We start from the raw sequence: 19,274 nt of genomic DNA on the forward strand, positions 1-19,274 counted from the left end.
TATATATATATATATATATATATATATATATATATATATATATATATATATATATATATATATTAGGCTCAAATGTGACACAATCCAAGAATGAAGTATGGTAAAAGAAAAAACAGTAAAATGTTGCTATAATATATGGTCTCTTTACCCTCTCTGGTAAATAGTCACATTTCACCCTCATGACTAGGGATGAGCCTGATGTCAGTTTGTTCTAAAATGAACCACACATATGGGGCATTTGTGGCAAATTTGAGTGCCGCAGAACGCCCCATAATGCACTGCCAGTTCTTTTACTTTATGACACTTTCTTTGGTGAATGGGTAGGGGTACAATATACGCGATACCTCTTCACATAGGGGGGCGGGAACTTAAGGGCCCCCTTGTTAAATGGGGGTTTCAGACTCCTGATAAGCCCACAGACCCCCACAACCACCGGCCAAGAGTTGTGGGAACAAGGCCCTTGTCCCCAAGGGGCTTGGTATGGTTCAGGAGAGGGGACACTTGCTCATCTCCCCCATTCCTGGTCTGCCAGGCTGCTTGCTCAGATAAGGGTCTGGTATGGATTTTTTTAAATTTTAGTGTGGAGTTCCTCTTAATATCCATACCAGACCCAAAGGGCCTGTTAGGGATTTTGGGGGAGACCCTGTTCTTTAAAAGGAAAAAAAATGGCATTCATTTTTTCTTGGATTTTTATCTATATCGCCTGAAGCAAGGAATACTTTACAGCCGCAAGATAATTTTAAATAAAAAAATGTCCTTTGAAAATGTCATTATGCTGCGGCACTGTAAAACACATCACAAAGAAGACTAAGGCCCCTTTCACATTGGGGCGGAAGCCGCGGTGGCAGTATAGCGTCGCTAAAAATAGCGGCGCTATACCGTCGGATTTGCTGCAGGATTCGGCCGCTAGCGGTGTGGTATTAACCCCCCGCTAGCGGCCGCGAAAGGGTTAATACCGCGGTATTACCACAGTTTCCTATTGTTTTAAATGGGAAGGAGCGGTGAAGGAGCGGTATACACGCCGCTCCTCTCACCGCTCCAAAGATGCTGCTGGCAGGAGATTTTTTTCTCTCCCGCCAGCGCATCGCCCCAGTGTGAAAGCCCTCTGGCTTTCACATTGAGAAGGCTGAGCTGGAGTTTTTCAGGCGGTAGAGCAACGCTATTTTTAGCGCTGTACCGCCTGAAAAACTCCTCAGTGTGAAAGGGGTCTATGGAACCCCCAGGCCCAATATGTAAATGTATATTTCATTTTTATTGTTTCAAATTATTAAAATCACTGCTCCTGAATAAACTGTCATTTTAAAAACTTTGCATTGATACATGTCCCCAGGGGCAGTACCCGGGTCCCCATACACTTTTTATGGCAATAACTTGCATATAAGCCTTTAAAATTAGCACAATTTTTCATGTTCATGTCGCATAGACTTTATAGAACCAAACTGGGGGGTGTTCGGCTCATCCCTACTCATGACATTGGTCACATGGTATCTGCCAAATGGGTTTGGGGACTGATGTTTGAGAAGTGACAGCAGTTGGGGCTCTTACTGATCAGTGATCTGTTCCACCTGCAGAGACTCTGGGGTTGATTTTCTAAAGGCAAAGAGACGGTGCACGTTGCAAAGTACAGTTGCATTCTGCAAGTGCAGTTGCTTCAGAGCTTAGTAAATAAGCTGGAACTCTGCTGACTTACACCATCCAATCATGTGAAAGCAAAAAATGCTTTTTTTTTTTTTCCTTGCATGTGATTGGGTACTCTTTGCAAAGTGTACCTTATTTTCTAAGCTCTGGAACAACTACACTTGCAAAGTCTATTAATCTTTAGTAAATCAACCCCAATCTGTCCATTGCATCAATAAATATACATTGTTCAGAAGTTTGATAAACATTGCTTAGTACACTTTTAGTTGCATTTCAAAATTACACTGCAATGCTGAGAATTATCCTTCCTCTCCATATTGCCCACTAAAAATATGGCATTTTCTCTGTCTACAGTGTTCATCTCACCAATCCCCATTGATTTTACTCAATGAAATATTTTAGCAACATGAAGGGACACATAGCAGCCAATTGTAATTTTACTGATGTCAGGACAGACAGGGTGCTTTATGATTGGTTGTTACCTTATATCAAATCATGTTTAAGTCTTTTTGGAATATATTATAGCAGATGTTCAGAATTAAAACTTTTATTCTCCAGTTGTCATTTACCATGGTAGGTTTGGAATTGAATAAATGTGAACAGTATATAGTTGCCAAGCCCTGTGGGCTTATTAAAGGAGACATTTCAAGTAGAGCAACTTTTATATACAAAATCTACACCTAGCAATCAGATTTCAACTTATTCCCATTAGTTAAGAAATGATTGGTAATTGGTTTCCATTCCTTACAATATTTTGCATTTACATTACAAAAGGTTCTTACCACTAATTCTTCTACATTAGCAGCAGCATCAGTTGCACCATCTTTATTTAACTATAAAACAGAAAATAATGAATGCAAATTTATATTTTATCCAACACAGTGCTAATGACATTCAAATACTGATTATAAGATTTCTATTTTGTTTGCTGGATTTACAAAGCAAATCAATGTTAAAGCTGACCCTAACCGGTTCTTCCTGAAATGCAGACATCAACACATGCCTTTAAGCACCCGTGTCAAAGCTCTGAGATCTCTATGTATTTATTTGGAGCTAAGTCTGACACATCCTTGTCTGGTGGATACTGTGGCTTCTATCTATGTAAAGGGAAAGAGGGAAAGGAGGATTCTGGAAGGAGACCAGTGGTGTTGAGACCCGTTAAAGAGGTAGATGGACAATAATACCTATAAAATAAATGTTATATGTCAAAACTAGAGGTGAGTGTAGTGTGAGCACAGAGGGCGATACACATTTATAGCATGAGAGCACTTTTACTTGTGCACCACAGTTGGACTGATCTGTTGTATTTTATAGATTTTAATGTTCTGCATACACTAGTTATTTAGTGATATTTATTCAATTTGGTTGACACCAAAAAAAATCATCACGTGGGACAGTTTTATGTTATTGCATTTATATGAATTTGATTTTTTTTTTGTTATTTATAGCAGCGCTGTACTTTATGAATTAGCGTTTAACAGTCAGAATCCCTAATTCTCTGAGGATTTCATTGGAAATATGTATATGCTGATATTGCAGGACTTTACATATGCAGTGGATGTTGTCAGCCAGTTTGACAACAACTCCCTCGGCTATTGAATTTCATTTTTTCTTTATTTTTTATATATAAAATGCAAATGGAGTTTTAGAGACACACAAAGAATTTGGGAACAAAATGGGATTGAATGATTACTGCAAGAAAATTAGTCCATGAGTTATGCTGAAAGGGTTATATTATTACTGAGTTTAGAATTAAAAAAAAAAAAATAGCATTTTCACATAGTTTTTAATATTACCTGACAATAAAGGTTTTTCAGACCCGTTACTGCACCCGCAGCATTATTCTGAAATGAAATACAAAAGTTCACACAACAACTCATATCCACATGACAAACATTTATTGACAAATCACAAACAATAGCAAAACTGTTTATACCTTCGTATATTTCTCTGAATACTTTATGACATGATTTAGAGCTAAGCTCCAGATAATTCTATATACTTTTTCACCTGCTAAGAGATTTGTCATTGTGTTCATGAAGCAACCTTAGCAGTCCTGACTTTTCTCTTCTGTTGGTCACTAATGCCGCGTACAGACGGTCGTTTTTTGTGATAGAAAAAAAACGACGTTTTATGTGATGAAAAAAAACGACGTTTTTGAAACTTCATTTTAAAAAACGACGCAGCATACACACCATCGTTTTTTCAAAATGCTCTAGAAAAGCGCGGTTACGTTCAGCACGTACGACGGCACTCTGTTCCATTCAAGCTCGCTTCATACAGTAACTTGCTTCTGAGCATGAGCGGGTTTAAAAACGTTGTTTTAAACGTCATTTTGCCCACACACTATCATTTTAAATGACACAAAAAACGACGTTTTGAAAAACGACACAAAAAATTTAAGCATGTTCGAATTTTTTTTTTTTTGTTGTTTTTCAGAAGACATAAAACAACGTTTTCCCCACACACGGTCATTTTAAATGACGTTTTCAAAAATGTCGTTTTTTTTTATCACAAAAAACAACCGTGTGTACGCGGCATAAGTTTCTACTATTCTGCAGCTCTGTCTGTCAAAAAACATTTATGAATTTTATTGACTGAATACCTGGATCAAATAATGTTTGTTATGTCTTCATGGGGTTCATCTTGATTAAAATATCATGAAGATGTATTATAATGTTCATTATCCTCTGTGATAAATCTGTAAAAGTCTCTTCAGTAAAAATCTTAGGCTGTGTTTGGTATTAGACAAATCTCCAAATGGTATGTAAAAGTTCAGATTCTGGTTCTGTAGCAATTAATAATTCTAAGCGACATTATACAATCTATTATTTCTGCCATTTCTAATTTACAGATGATATTATATATACATACCGCAAGGGCATTCCTCAGGCATTCTGATGCTAAAAGTTTCCCTCCCTATTGGAGAATATTATTTCTAATTAGTATATATGGATAATTAAAGTTTATACATAAAGAAATCATGTAAATCTTCATATAATGCAGTGAACAGAGACATGCATAGGTAAAACACCATTTATGTAATACAATATGAGAAAACATATTGCTTCCTCATATTGTTGTATTTAATAAATGATATATGTTTTACATGAGCAATGTGGCTGATTTCTTCTTCAAAAAGTTGTGATGGTCCCATTTTTGTTATAGTCACACATATTTCAGTACGGTAATGTACTACATTTTATAAAAAAAAATCCTTGTAACTTGCCTAATAAAAATCAATTTACTCAGCAATACATTGGTAAATATTAGGATATTCATTATAGTAAACAAAATAAAAATGTTGTCAATATACAGTTTTGACCTTACCACTGCACAAACAGCCTTAAACACGGGTTCAGATAGTTTCAGTGAATCCTAAAAAACACAAGACAAAAAAAGATGATTAGTATAATTTCTATACACACATTATAGTAAGGCCTGTACCCCGTCCTCATAGGCTTCAATGGGCTGTCTGCACACACCACTTGGTGGCTCAAGCTGCATCAACACACGGCCCAATCACAGACTGCTGGTCTAAAGCCTCGTACACACGGCCGAGGAACTCGACGTGCCAAACACATCGAGTTCCTCGGCCAGTTCAGCCCTGAAGCCGCCGAGGAGCTCGGCGGGACGAGAGCTCCCATAGAACAACGAGGAAATAGAGAACATGTTCTCTATTTCCTCGCCGAGCTCCTCGTCGGCTTCCTCGGCCGAAAGTGTACACACGACCAGTTTCCTCGGCAGAATTCAGCCAGAAACTCGGTCGGAAGCTGAATTCTGCCGAGGAAACTGGTCGTGTGTACGGGGCCTGAGTGTCATGTGAATGAGACTTAAGACTTATTCCTTCCTGGGGACAATAATATTACCGTTGGCTTTGTACCCCAATCATCGATTTGTCCCCCTTTCCAAGAATATATCAGCTACGTGGCTCTTTCTCATCAGTCTCAGATTTGTCATGTTACTTTCTTCAGACAGGTTCTCTTTATATTGGAAGACAAGGGGACCTGGGGGTTTTCTTTTACTAATGGAATAGAGACTGTTTACATAGAAAATGAAATGCTGACTTAGCTTAAAGTGGTTATAAAGGTTACATTTTTTAGATTAAAATAACAAACATGTTATACTTACCTGCTCTGTGTAGTGGTTTTGCACAGAACACCCCCAATCCTCCTCTTCTTGGGTCCCCCAATAGTGCTCCTGCCCCTCCCCCCTGCTCAGTAGATGAATTTCATATTATTCCTGCTGAATTGAACAAAATTCAAGCCATATGTGGCCTTGCAACCCAGCTAAAAAAGTCAATGTAAAATTTAGTCAAGTAGAAAAGTATCAGCCCGGCAGTGTCTGCATCCTATTAGATGCCATGAGGCCCCGTACACACGACCGAGTTTCTCGGCAGAATTCAGCCAGAAACTCGATCGGAGCTGAATTCTGCCGAGAAACCCGGCGTGTGTACACTTTCGGCCGAGGAAGCCGACGAGTTCCTCGTCGAGCCAAATAGAGAACATGTTCTCTATTTCCTCGTTGTTCAATGAGGAAAGTTGGCTCGCCGAGATCCTCGGCGGCTTCACACAGAACTCGACGAGCAAAACGATGAGTTTTGCCCGTCGAGTTCCTCGGACGTGTGTACGGGGCCTCACTGCTTGGGTATTCAGGCAGCCACATGACTGCTGAATACAATAGCCAGCAATGGAGATTCCCTGGAGCAATAGATTGATTTCTCTATTTCAGTCTGTGGGGCTGAATGAGACACATCAAGCCATGTATGGTTAGCCTTAGTAAACTAGATGAAGGATTGTTCATTTTGGATGCCCAATCATGTGCAATGGAAATAAACAAACAGGGTTTTTGCTTGCATGTGATTGGATTATTAAAGAGAAAACAACTTCACCTTATTCACTAAGCTAAGTGACTAATCTTTATTCCTTTAGTAAATAAATGATTAGCTTTTATTCCAGTAGAATTTTTTTTTACCAGAAATCTTTCTTTAACCACTTAACCAGTTAAGCCCCGGACCAATATGCAGCCTAAAGACCCAAGGTGTTTTTAAAGTTCGGGACTGCGTCGCTTTAACAGACAATTGCGCGGTCGTGCGACGTGGCTCCCAAACAAAATTGGCGTCCTTTTTCCCCCCACAAATAGAGCTTTCTTTTGGTGGTATTTGATCACATCTGCGGTTTTTAGTTTTTGCGCTATAAACAAAAATAGAGCGACAATTTTGAAAAAATGCAATATTTTTTACTTTTTGCTGTAATAAATATCCCCCAAAAACATATATAAAAACATTTTTTTTCCTCAGTTTAGGCCGATACGTATTCTTCTACCTATTTTTAGTAAAAAAAATCGCAATAAGCGTTTATCGATTGGTTTGCGCAAAATTTATAGCGTTTACAAAATAGGGGATAGTTTTATTGCATTTTTATAAATTTTTTTTTTTTTACTACTAATGGCGGCGATCAGCAATTTTTTTCGTGACTGCGACATTATGGCGGACACTTCGGACAATTTTGACACATTTTTGGGACCATTTTCACAGCAAAAAATGCATTTAAATTGCATTCTTTATTGTGAAAATGACAGTTGCAGTTTGGGAGTTAACCACAGGTGGCGCTGTAGGAGTTAGGGTGCACCTAGTATGTGTTTACAACTGTAGGGGGGTGTGGCTGTAGGAATGACGTCATCGATCGTGTCTTCCCTATAAAGGGAATGACGCGATCGATGCGCCGCCATAGTGAAGCACGGGGAAGCCGTGTTTACATACGGCTCTCCCCGTTCTTCGGCTCCGGGGAGCGATCGCGATGGAGCGGCTATAAACAAATAGCCGCGCCGTGGTCCCGGATCGCTCCCCGAGCGGACCCGACCTCCGCATGTAGCGGGGGGGGGGGGTCCCGATCGGACCCCCCACCCGCTAATAGGCAAGGACGTACAAGTACGCCCATGTGCCTCTACGTGCCATATTGTGGACGTATATGTACATGCGGGGGTCGGGAACTGGTTAAGGACTGCCTAACGCCGATATACGTCGGCAGAATGGCACGGCTGGGCACAATCACGTACCTGTACGTAATTGTTAAATGCCCAGCCGTGGGTCCCCAGACCCGAAGAACAGTTCTTCACAGTGGCGCTGTCATTGATCGTCTGTTCCCTGATATAGGGAAAGGCGATCAATGACATCACACATCCAGCCCCTCCCCCCTACAGTTAGAAACACATATGAGGTCACACTTAACCCCTTCAGCGCCCCTAGTGGTTAACTCCCAAACTGAAATTGTAATTTTCACAGTAAACAATGCATTTTTATAGCATTTTTTGCTGCGAACATGACAATGGTCCCAAAAATGTGTCAAAATTGTCGCAGTCACAAAAAAAATCGCTGATGGCCACCATTAGTAGTAAAAAAATAATAATTTTATAAAAATGCAAAAAAATGATCCCCTATTTTGTAAACGCTATAATTTTTGCGCAAACCAATTATTTTTTTTTACCAAAAATTGGTAGACGAATACGTATCGGCCTAAACTGAGGAGAAAAGTTTTTTTTTATATATTTTTGGGGGATATTTATCATAGCAAAAAGTAAAAATATAATTTTTTTTTCAAAATTGTCGCTCTATTTTTGTTTATAGCGCAAAAAATAAAAACTGCAGAGGTGATGAAATACCACCAAAAGAAAGCTCTATTTGTGGGAAAAAAAGGACACCAATTTTGTTTGGGAGCCACGTCGCACGACCGCGCAATTGTCAGTTAAAGCGACGCAGTGCCGAATCGCAAAAAGGGGCCTGGTCCTTTACCTGCATTTTGGTCCGGGTCTTAAGTGGTTAAAATCACCTGTTCACCTTCTCCTATTCATAGGACCGTGACACTCTTAGACATGTGCAGAACGAAAAAATGTGTTTTGTTTTATTTTGTTTCGATTTAGTTATTTACATATTTGGTTAGTTAAATTTGTTTGATTCATTTAATTCATTTGTGGAATTTGTTTCACTTTTTCGTATTTGATTCAATTAGAATTTTTGGAATTCAAATTAAAATCGATATGAATCGTTTTCACATCAGCGAAATAGTTTTTGAATTCAAATAGTTTACGAATTTCCAAACAGAATAAAATTGAAAAGAAAATAAAGGAATAGAATAGAAAAAATGTAATAGAAAAGAACATAACAAAAATAAAATATAATAGAGTAAAACAGAACAAAATAGAATAGAAAAGAATAGAATAGAATAAAATAGAAAGAATATAACATCTTCTGAAACTGGAATAGAATAGAAAGAATATAACCATTTCCCAAAATGCAAATAGAATCAATTCAAATTTGAATAGAATAGAAAGGAATAGATTAGAATAGAAAATAACAAAATAATATATTGTAGAAATAAAATCATAGAATGGAATATAACCATTTTCCTTTTCGAATCTTTTTCTAGTCTATCCAAATCCAAATTGATTCTATTAGAATTTTTTGAAATGGTAAAATTCTTTCTATTCTATTATTCGTGTATTTTCTTATGTATTTGAATTCAAATGTATTCTATTTGAAATACAAATTTCAGAAGATGGTTATATTCTTCCTATTTTATTTTGTATTTTTTTTATTCTATTCTATTTGTTTCTATTCTGTTTTTTATTTTCTATTTTGTTCTGTTTTACTTCATTATATTAAATTATTTTATTTTCAGTTATATTCTTTTCGATTGTATTTTGTTTTCTATTATATTCCTTTAATGTCTATTCTATTTTATTCTCTTTAGAGAAATTGGAAAACTATTTGAATTTAAAAACTTTTGAAACTTCACATTTGAATTTGAAACTATAAGAAAACTATTCGAATTGATTCAAAAATCAAATTTCATCCAAATCGGCCAGCGTCGCATGGGGATCATAGAGATTTACGGTGACCAGATGGTCTTTGACCGTCGGAGGCCTGGGCGTGATGTTGTGACGTCATGCCTGGGTTCCTGGAAGTAAACAAAGCCGTAAATTGCGGCTAGTAAGCATGAGATCAGTGATTTATTTTTCCCAATCTCATGCTTTCCAGCCTGGAGGAGCGATGGGGGTCTTATTGACCCCTCATCTCTCCATAAAGAGGACCTGTCACATACCATTGTTATTACAAGGGATGTTTACATTTCTAATAGGAATAAAAGTGATCCAAAAAATGTAAATGTCAAAAAAAGTGTAAAAATGAAAAAATTAAGTAAAAAAAAAATTAAAACACCCCTGTGCCTGGTAGCTCACGCTCAAAAGCGAACGCACATGTAAGTCCCGCCCACATATGTAAATGCCATTCAAACCACATATGTGAGGTATCGCCACATGCGTTAGAGCGTGTGCAACAATTCTAGCATTAGACCTCCTCTGTAACTCTAAACTGGTTACCTGTAAAAATGTTCAAAGCGTCACCTATGGAGATAGTACCGAAGTTTGGTGCCATTCCATTCAGTGTGCGCAATTTTAAAGCGTGACATATGAGGTATCTTCTTTCATATTTTACAAAAAAATTGGGCTAACTTTACTGTTTTGTTATTTTTTAATTCATGAAACAATTTTTTTTAAAAAAAAGGCATTTGAAAAATGATTGCGCAAATACCGTGCAAGAAAAAAAGTTGCAATGACCGCCATTTTATTCCCTAGGGTATCTGCTTAAAAAAACATATATAATGTTTGGGGGTTCTGAGTAATTTTCTAGCATGATATGTACATGTAGGAGAGAAGTGCCAGAATAGGCCCGGTATTGAGGTGGTATAAAAGCCCTGTATTGAGGTGGTTAATTTGATACTATTGTAATCTTGAAATTCGACTACATCTGAGTTTCTGAAAAAACAAAATTCATCCGAATTTCAAATGAACTGCATGTCTAGGCACTCTAAAGATCCTGACCTATTGATAAATTCATTACTCCACTCGTTGCTTCATTGCAGGTCCGGTGAGCAAGCTGCCTTTGGAAAGTGATATTATGCAGTAAACTATTCACCACCAGTGAATGCCAACTTCATTACTTTATAAAATATGACACTAAATGTGTTGAGATGATGTCATTTATAAACATATGATCCATTCTTTTGGGGGTTTTGCCCTTTTTTTGTACTTTTTGGGGTTTTGTAATTTTACTCCCATAAGGCCCGTACACACAGAAAACATCCGACATTCAGCCTGTGTGTACATCAGCTGGTTCAATAGAAGCCAAGGCAAACGTCCGGCTTCTGTCAAAGGTACATGAACGAAAAAGGTCTGCAGATTGGCATCTGATTAGTACTCTTGACCATTGTGTTCCCTGTCAAAAAACTGATAGGGGGCACTAGGCTTAAGTCAACCGAAGAACTGATGTCTCTGTTGTGTATTTATCGGCGTATAACACGCACCCTAACTTTAAGAGGGAAGTTTCAGGAAAAAAACCTTCCACGGCCCCCTGCGTATAACACGCAGACACAGTTTACCCTCTATTTTCAGGGTAAAAAAGTGAGTGTTACCGTATATGCCAATAAATACAGCGTGGGGGGCACACATCGCGGCAATCACAGCCACACCCTGTTGCTAGGACACGGTGCAACCCTGATCTCTGTAATGAGTGGCATCCGCGGCTCTTTAACCATGTGATCGGCTGTGTCCAATCACAGCCGGTCACAGGTAAATGCAGAGATGCCGGTAATCAGCGCTTCTCTCCTCACACTGACAGATTGTGTGGCCAGGAGAGCCGATCAGTGGCATCTCCTCACAGGAGACATCTACACATGTAATCAGGACACTGATCATCAGTGCTCTGATTACAATAGTGCCACCAATGCCACAGATCAGTGCCAGCAATCAGTGCCCACCACTGACCACAATTGCCACCAATCAGTGTCCATTAGTGATGCCAGTCTGTGCTGGCTTTCAGTCCTGCCTATCAGTGCTGCCCATCAATGCTCATCACTGCTGTCTATCAATGCCCATCAGTGTTGCCAATCAGTGCCACCCATCAATGCCCATCAGTATCACCTATCGGTGCCCACCAGTGCTGCCTATCAGTGCCACCAAACAGTGCCACATATCAGTGCCACCTATAAGTGCAGCATATTAGTGCCTCCTCATCAGTGCCCACCAGTTTAGCTTATTAGTGCCACCTCATCAGCACAAATCAGTGAAGGAGAAAAATTACTTAATTTCAAAATTTACTGATTTTTTTTTGTTCAAATTATTATTTTTTTGTAAAAAATAAAAACCCAGCACTGATTAATTACCACCAATAGAAAGCTCTATTGTGTGAAGAAAATTATAAAAATATCATTTGGGTACAATGTAGCATGACCGTGCAATCGTCATTCAAAGTGCGACAGCGCTGAAAGCTGAAAAATGGCTTGGGCAGGAAGCCATCCCAGGGCCATTTGCTTCCATCGCGGTGCCCTTTATCAGCCTCTGTCCACTGTGCCCACCATTGCAGCCTCTGCCCACTGTGCCCACCATTGCAGCCTTTACAAACTGTGCCCACCATTGCAGCCTTTACAAACTGTGCCCACCATTTCAGCTTTTACTCACTGTGCCCACCATTGCAGCCTTTACAAACTGTGCCCACCATTGCAGCCTTTACAAACTGTGCCCACCATTACAGCCTTTACAAACTGTGCCCACCATTTCAGCTTTTACTCATTGTGCCTACGAATGTAGCCCCAGGGGAAGAGGAGCTGGGAGTGGGGGGGAGCGCGGGTACCGCCGGCATGCAGGGATTGATTGGGAGCCGTTCTCCCATCGATCAAGAGGGAAGAGAAAAGCCACCGGATTACATAGCTGATAACCCGCTGTTACAGCTTACTTTACATTGCAGCTCCCTCCGCTCCACGCGTGGTTACACAGCCCCGCCTCCTGACTACATGCCTGTATCAGATTGACAGAATGCCAGTCCAATGCTGGGACGTGTTCTGTCTATATGATACAGGCACGGGGTCAGGAGGCGGGGCTGTGTGTAACCGCGAGTGTAGCGGAGGGAGCTGCAATGTAAAGAAAACTGTAACAGCGGGTTATCAGCTATGTAATCCTGCGGCTTTTCTCTTCCCCAGGGTGTTTGATGGGAAAACGGCTCCCGATCAATCCCCGCATGCCGGCGGTACCCGCGCTCCCCCCCCCACTCCCAGCTCCTCGCCAGAAACGATTTTGCACTCGCAAAATGCGAATAGGCGAGGGGAAATTTTGAGGCCTGTTATATACCACTGTAATAGAGCGGATTGTAGGATTTTACAAGCATTTTAAACTAGGACTTATTTTTGGTGTAGGGCTTATATTGCAGCACTCCTAGAAAATAACGCTAGGTCTTATTTTTGGGGTAGGTCTTATTTTCAGGGAAACAGGGTAACTGAACGGCTTACTGTAAATGCTCTAAGCTGGATAGATGGCTGGACTGCAATTATTCTGTAAACAATGACAAGAAGACTCACCCAATCTTCCTCCCCTCCCGGGGACTTGTTGCCTTGTAATGAGCTGTAACCTGATACAGCTGATTCTACTGATGGAATGGGAAACCCACACACAATGTGGGCCTCCAGGGCAGGATGAGCTCCCTGTGTGTGCTGCTAGACAGGGAACCAACACACAAGAGGGGTGAGATCTGCAGATGCCAACCTTTGCGGTGCTCTCCGTGTCTTCATCCCACCAGGGATATGAATGGATAATCAAAATTGCTGCTTAACTGATGTCAGGTCACCTGTGTGAAATCTTTCTGCAGTCTTAGGGCTCCCCACAGTGGCAGAATGTCGCAAGTGCAAGTTCTGCAACTCTGGTAGTTCCGCCACTGCCCTTACAGGTTTTTACCTTAAAGTGGAGCTCCACCCTAAAGTGGAACTCCCGCTGATCGGAAACCCTCCCCCCTCCGGTGGGGGAGGGGGTGCAGATACCTGTCTAAAAACAGGTATTTGCACCCACTTCCGGCCACACAGTCTCGGGCAGACTGCAGGCATGACGTCACCTCCTGTCCCCCGTCCCCCCGTTGTGTTCTGGGAACACTTGGCTCCCAGTACAAAGCAGGAGCCAATCGGCAGGCGTAGCGCGACTCGTGCATACACCGTAGGGAACCGGGCAGTGAAGCTGGAGCGCTTCACTTCCTGGTTCCCTCACCGAGGATGGCGGGGGGCAGCAGAGTGATGAGCCATCGCTCGTCCTCTGCTGCGGACAGCGCTGGACTCCAGGACAGGTAAGTGTCCTAATCATAGGTGTGTGCAGCCTATTGCATTAGGGTGTGCACCCCAAAGCTCAAATACACACCACCGATCACTCATGATGTTCATTCAGAAAGGGAAGGGGCTGGTAAATACATATTTACCGGCCCCTTCCCTCACTCATCCTAAAACATCTCCCCAGCAACAGCTGGCAGGAGAGGAGGGAAGTCGGCCGTGCTGCAGAGGGAAGGAGGGGAAGCCAGGGTAGTAGGGGGAATCTATGCTGCACAGGATGATTAGGGTGTGCCTGGGCACACCCGGCACACCCTGTGCGCACGCCTATGGTCCTAATATTAAAAGTCAGCAGCTGCAGTATTTGTAGCTGCTGGCTTTTAATATTTTTTTCAGCACACATCCGCTTTAATGCATTCTATGCATTAAGGCGAAAAACCTTTTGTGCTGCAGCGGCCCCCCAGAGCACCCCTTTTACTTACCTGAGCAAGCATTGGGGACAAGCACAGGAGCTTCAGTCGCTGTCTCAGATCCTTATTGGATAGATAGATAGCAGCAGGAGCCATTGTCTCCTGCTGCTGTCAATAAAATCCAGTGACACGGGAGACAGCGGGTGGGGCTGAGTCCTGATGTCTGTGTCAATGGATGCAGCAGCAGGACTTATTAGCACTCCAGAAGAGGAGGAACCAAGAACACCATGGAGGACCCCAGAAGAGGAGGATCATAGCCACTCTGTGCAAAATCACTGCACAGAGGACGTAAGCATAGACATGTTTGTTATTTAAAAAAACTTTACAATCACTTTAAATCAGCCTCAGTATCTCTCTGACCAGCGGATATGAAGAAACAGAAATGAAGCGAGTGAACAAACAAACTTACCAGAAGCTCTCTCACGCCCTCAGTGGCATCGCCTGCAGCATCTCCAACCCCAGTTAATAATTTAGTCTAAAAACAAAATACAACAGGATTGTGAATGTGTGTCAAATATCTCACTTAATACAGATAAGATGTAGCTTTACAGATTACAAATGACAAACAAGTTAAACTATCTGAAAAATTAGCCTATATTTAAAAAAAATACATAAAAACATTTTGGGCATTGTAATTGTGTGTGTGGTTGGTGCTCATTTATGTTTCGAGTGTTGGCATTTTTTGGGGGGGCTTTTTAAATTATTGAATGCATTACTTTTACATTATGAGAATAGAAAGTGACCACATCTACAATATTCATAGTAAGAGGTCCCAAAACATGGAGATAGATTTTCAGCATTAAGAGCTTTGATGTTTGATGATCATGGACACACTTGTTATGTCTTTATATTTTTATGTGGACATTTACTGTTTATAAAAGCTTGTACCTTCTAATATACTGTACATGTATGTGAGAATGGAATAGTTTGTATCATATATAAGTATAGAATATTTATATATACTGTATATGTAGTGCTGGGATCTCTCCCCTCCTATCCAGTCCTGATGGGTGCACACATTAAATGAGGTATACCATCTGCTCCCATATGTAGGAGATATTTTATGATACTTGTTCTGCATCACCCCAGGTGATTAAGGCTCGATTTCCACTAATGCGACTTGTCATTCGACTTGGGATTGGAAAATCGCATGACAAGTCATACCCCATGATTTCCAATGAGTACCATTAATATCTGTACGACTTCAAGTCGCAGCAACTTTCATGTGACTTGAGGTCCATAGACCTCAAGAATATACAGGCATTGCTTCACGTTGCATCAAAATCGCAGCACAAATTGTGGTAAAATCCTGGCAAAAAATCACTGTGATAAATACATGTAATGTGTGTAACAGTTGTGAGTCGCTCACAGTCCTTCCTCAGGTTGAGTATATATAAAACTGAAACAGATCATCTCCATCTTATATGTTAATTGCAACTGGAAACATGTAACACCTGTGCACAACTGCACACATCTCTCCACTACTTTGTATGAAAGATCGGCTCTCACAGAGAATGAATGAAAAATCATATAGAAAAGACAAGTCCTTATGGACAGTATAGTTAGGGGGGCGGATCTGTTTCTCCCTAAACTACAGGCTTTGACCTTTTTAGGACCTAAACAATGTGGATCTTTTCCATGTTTGTCCTGTGCACATTGTTCTAACATGATTGACGGTTCATCTTTTTCACACCCATACACGGGCAAAAAACAACATCAAAGAGTACAACACATTTCAGAGCTCTTTTGTAGTTTATGCAGTAAAATGCCCCTGGGGTTTGTACTATAATGGGGAGATGACACAGGATGAAATATAGATTATCACAACATAAATCCTCAAGGGGCAGATCAGCCAGAGCTCCCTGTTCCATCTCCTGACATTCCATCTCCCAGCTTAGATTTCTAATCATTGATCATGTTCCTAGAGTGCAGAGAGGTTACATGGATAGCCAAACTGGACACTAAACAACACACAGGGTTAAATGCCAACTTGGATTTATTCCTTTTCTTGTGAGTTTTATCAGCATTTGTTTTTATATTTTTATATATTTTTTTATAGATTGTACCTTGAATGGAGAATAGAGAATAAATAGCAAGATATTTTTTTCCAATTTATTGTACATATTACATGTATGTCATGTTTTTGGGCTCATACGCACTGGTAGTTGGGGGACAGTAAAAAACACAGCCTTACTGCCCCCAACTGCTTCCCCTTTACCGAAAAAGACAGCAACTGAAGATTTATACATTCCACAGCTGCAATGCTTTGCCTCACGGACACGGCAGGAATTATACCCACTGTCATATTTGATGGGCACTACTGCCTTCTGAATGTGATGCATTCAAGTGAATGGAGCCAGTCTACAATCACCCCACAACCATGTGCAATGCACATGATCGGAGAACAGTGGTGTGGCATTTAGGAGGTTAAAACAGGTGGTGAGGAGGCAAGATATTTCCTTCTTATCACCCATCAAACATTTAATTATTGTTGCTCTGTGAGAGCGGTTCTTTGATACATAGTGGTGGGACGTGTGCACAGATGTTACCGTATTTATCAGCGTATAACGCGCACTTTTTTCCCCTTAAAATCAGGGGGAAATCGTGGGTGCGCGTTATATGCCCATCCGCGCTGTCTGAGCATCGCCGCCGACATATACCGAGCGCAGTACACTCGGGTACACTCGGCTAGGCTCGGCTCCGCTCGCGGTCACGCCCTGTCCTGCCTCCTAGCCTTTATGCGAGAGGATCCGAGTGTGGCCGAGTGTACCCGAGTGTACTGCGCTCGGTAAATGTCGGCGGCGGCGCTCAGAGACAGCGCGAGAGAAGTGGGGAGGACACCACCAAGGCCGCAGAAGGACGCCGGACCGGACAAGGCCGCCGATGGACGCCGGGCAAGACACCGACAAGGGGCATTCAAACTGTAAGTATTTCTTTTTTTCCTTAGAATTCCCTTCTAGGTTTGGGGAGCGCGCTATACAGCGGTGCACGCTTTACCCCGATAATTGCGGTACATGTTTCCAGTTGCAATTAACATTTAAAAAGGAAATGATCTGTTTCTGTTTTATAGATACTTTACCTGAGCAAAGACCGTGACGGTTCAAGAGATTGCATGGATTTATCACATATGACTTTTGTGCATTTTGTAAATATTGAAATAAATCACCCGAGGTGTTGCAGAACAGATATCATGGAACATTCTATATATAGATTGATAGTTACACATACATATATGTAGCATTGTGTTTAAATATTTATGTCTATCCATGGAGATAATGCAAAGTTATTTAATTTGTCATTTATCAAACGTGTTGCCCAGTAGTTACATTTGTTTGCTCTGAATGCTGTCATTCAATGAGAGCAAAAATGTGATTGGTTTGCATAATTATTGCACTTCATTACTGCACTGCATCTTCATTGCTTATTGAACTGGTTTACAGGGGTTGTTTTTTCTTGTGGGGCAAAAAAAACCAATCACATTTAAAGGCCAAATCATGGGGAGAAGCATTTGAAGATTTTACCTTGTGCATGACTGGATGATTCTTTATTGAATTAGAATGACCAAAATCATTTGGTTTTCTGCCACTTGATAAATTTGAATGTGGCTCATGAGCTGGAAACGCATTGCATACATTATATCAACATGAGATTTAAAAACATATGTAGATGGCAAGAGCCTTACCAAAGCAGGATTATTGGTAATGTCAACAAGTTTGCAGCCTACACACTCCTGCAAAGAAAGTATAAAGTGCATTATTAGACATAATAATAATACTAGTAATAATAAAATACTTCAATAAAAATGGTAGATGAGGGAATTCCATTCCTGTTTGTGATTTGGGTAGTATCTGTTTTCTATGTCTATAAGCTTAACTTAAATAAATAAATAGTGCAGCGCAAATAAATCTAAAATATATAAATAATCAAAAAACATAATCAAAGTCCATAAAGTGCAAAGTGATAAAGGTGCTCCAAAAATACAATGGTGATAAAAAAGTGCAGAAATCTTCATCAGATCTGTGACCCATAGGACAGGATAATCCTCCACCAAGGCTAATGGATGGCCTCTCACCTCAGCATCCAGCTGAGCACCTTTGGAGCACCTTTATCACTTTGCACTTTATGGACTTTGATTATGTTTTTTGATTATTTATATATTTTAGATTTATTTGCGCTGCACTATTTATTTATTTATTCACATTGAGATATTTTTGGATTATATCTGCAGTGCTGGCTTGCAATTTAGTTTTAATTTTTATATATTTCCAGCGCTGAATCACTATTATTATATAAGCTTAACTTACAGTGAGTAGGATGTGTCCCTTTTGCTCATTCCTTTTTGGGAGAAAACTTTGTCCATCCTCCCCCAACCCTCCCCCTGTAATCTTCCAGTGCAGTGGGGGTTAATACAACTAGACATGTGCAGAATTCAAACATTTGTTTTGTTTCATTTCATTTTGATTCATTATTTACGTAAATTTGTTTAGTTAAATTTGTTTAATTCGTTTTAGGAATTTGTTTTGTTTATTCATATTCAATATTATTCAAATTTTCCAAATTCCAATCGATATGAAATTTTAATATTGGATGATGGTTATATTCATTCTATTCCATCCTAGTCTATTCTTTTCTATTCAAATTCAAATTGATTGTATTTGAATTTTGGCATTTTATTTTTCTCTTAATTCTATTATTTTTTATATTGAATTATTTTCTATTCCATTCTTTTCTTATGAATTCAAACTTATTCCATTTGACATTTTGAATCTCAGAAGATGGTTATATTATTTCTATTTCATTCCATTCTTTTTTATTCTATTCTATTTGTTTAGTAATCTATTCTATTCTTGTTTTTTATTCTATTTTGTTCTGTTTTACTAGATCATATTCTATTCTTTTATTTTCTATTCTATTCAAATTGTTTATATTCGATTCCTTTATTTTCTACTCTATTTTATTATCTTTACAAAACAAATCGAAAAGTATTCGAATTTAAAAACCTTAAGAATTCGAAAACTATTCAAAATTGATT

General features: G+C 39.9%; 1 protein-coding gene across 1 annotated transcript in view; it reads right to left on the reverse strand.

The window, feature by feature from the left end:
- Positions 1 to 19,274, reverse strand: part of LOC120945797 (ranaspumin-like) — a 359,304-nt gene that overhangs the window by 14,423 nt on the left and 325,607 nt on the right. Inside the window, exons 5-10 of the mRNA XM_040360207.1 lie at positions 17,925 to 17,972; positions 14,652 to 14,717; positions 4,969 to 5,016; positions 4,513 to 4,557; positions 3,435 to 3,482; positions 2,421 to 2,471 (exon numbers count right to left, since the gene is read on the reverse strand). Of these exons, the coding sequence (XP_040216141.1) occupies positions 2,421 to 2,471; positions 3,435 to 3,482; positions 4,513 to 4,557; positions 4,969 to 5,016; positions 14,652 to 14,717; positions 17,925 to 17,972 (306 nt within the window). The remainder of the gene's footprint in view (positions 1 to 2,420; positions 2,472 to 3,434; positions 3,483 to 4,512; positions 4,558 to 4,968; positions 5,017 to 14,651; positions 14,718 to 17,924; positions 17,973 to 19,274) is intronic.

The sequence above is a fragment of the Rana temporaria genome, chromosome 7, assembly GCF_905171775.1.
Source record: "Rana temporaria chromosome 7, aRanTem1.1, whole genome shotgun sequence".
Lineage (NCBI taxonomy): Eukaryota > Metazoa > Chordata > Amphibia > Anura > Ranidae > Rana > Rana temporaria.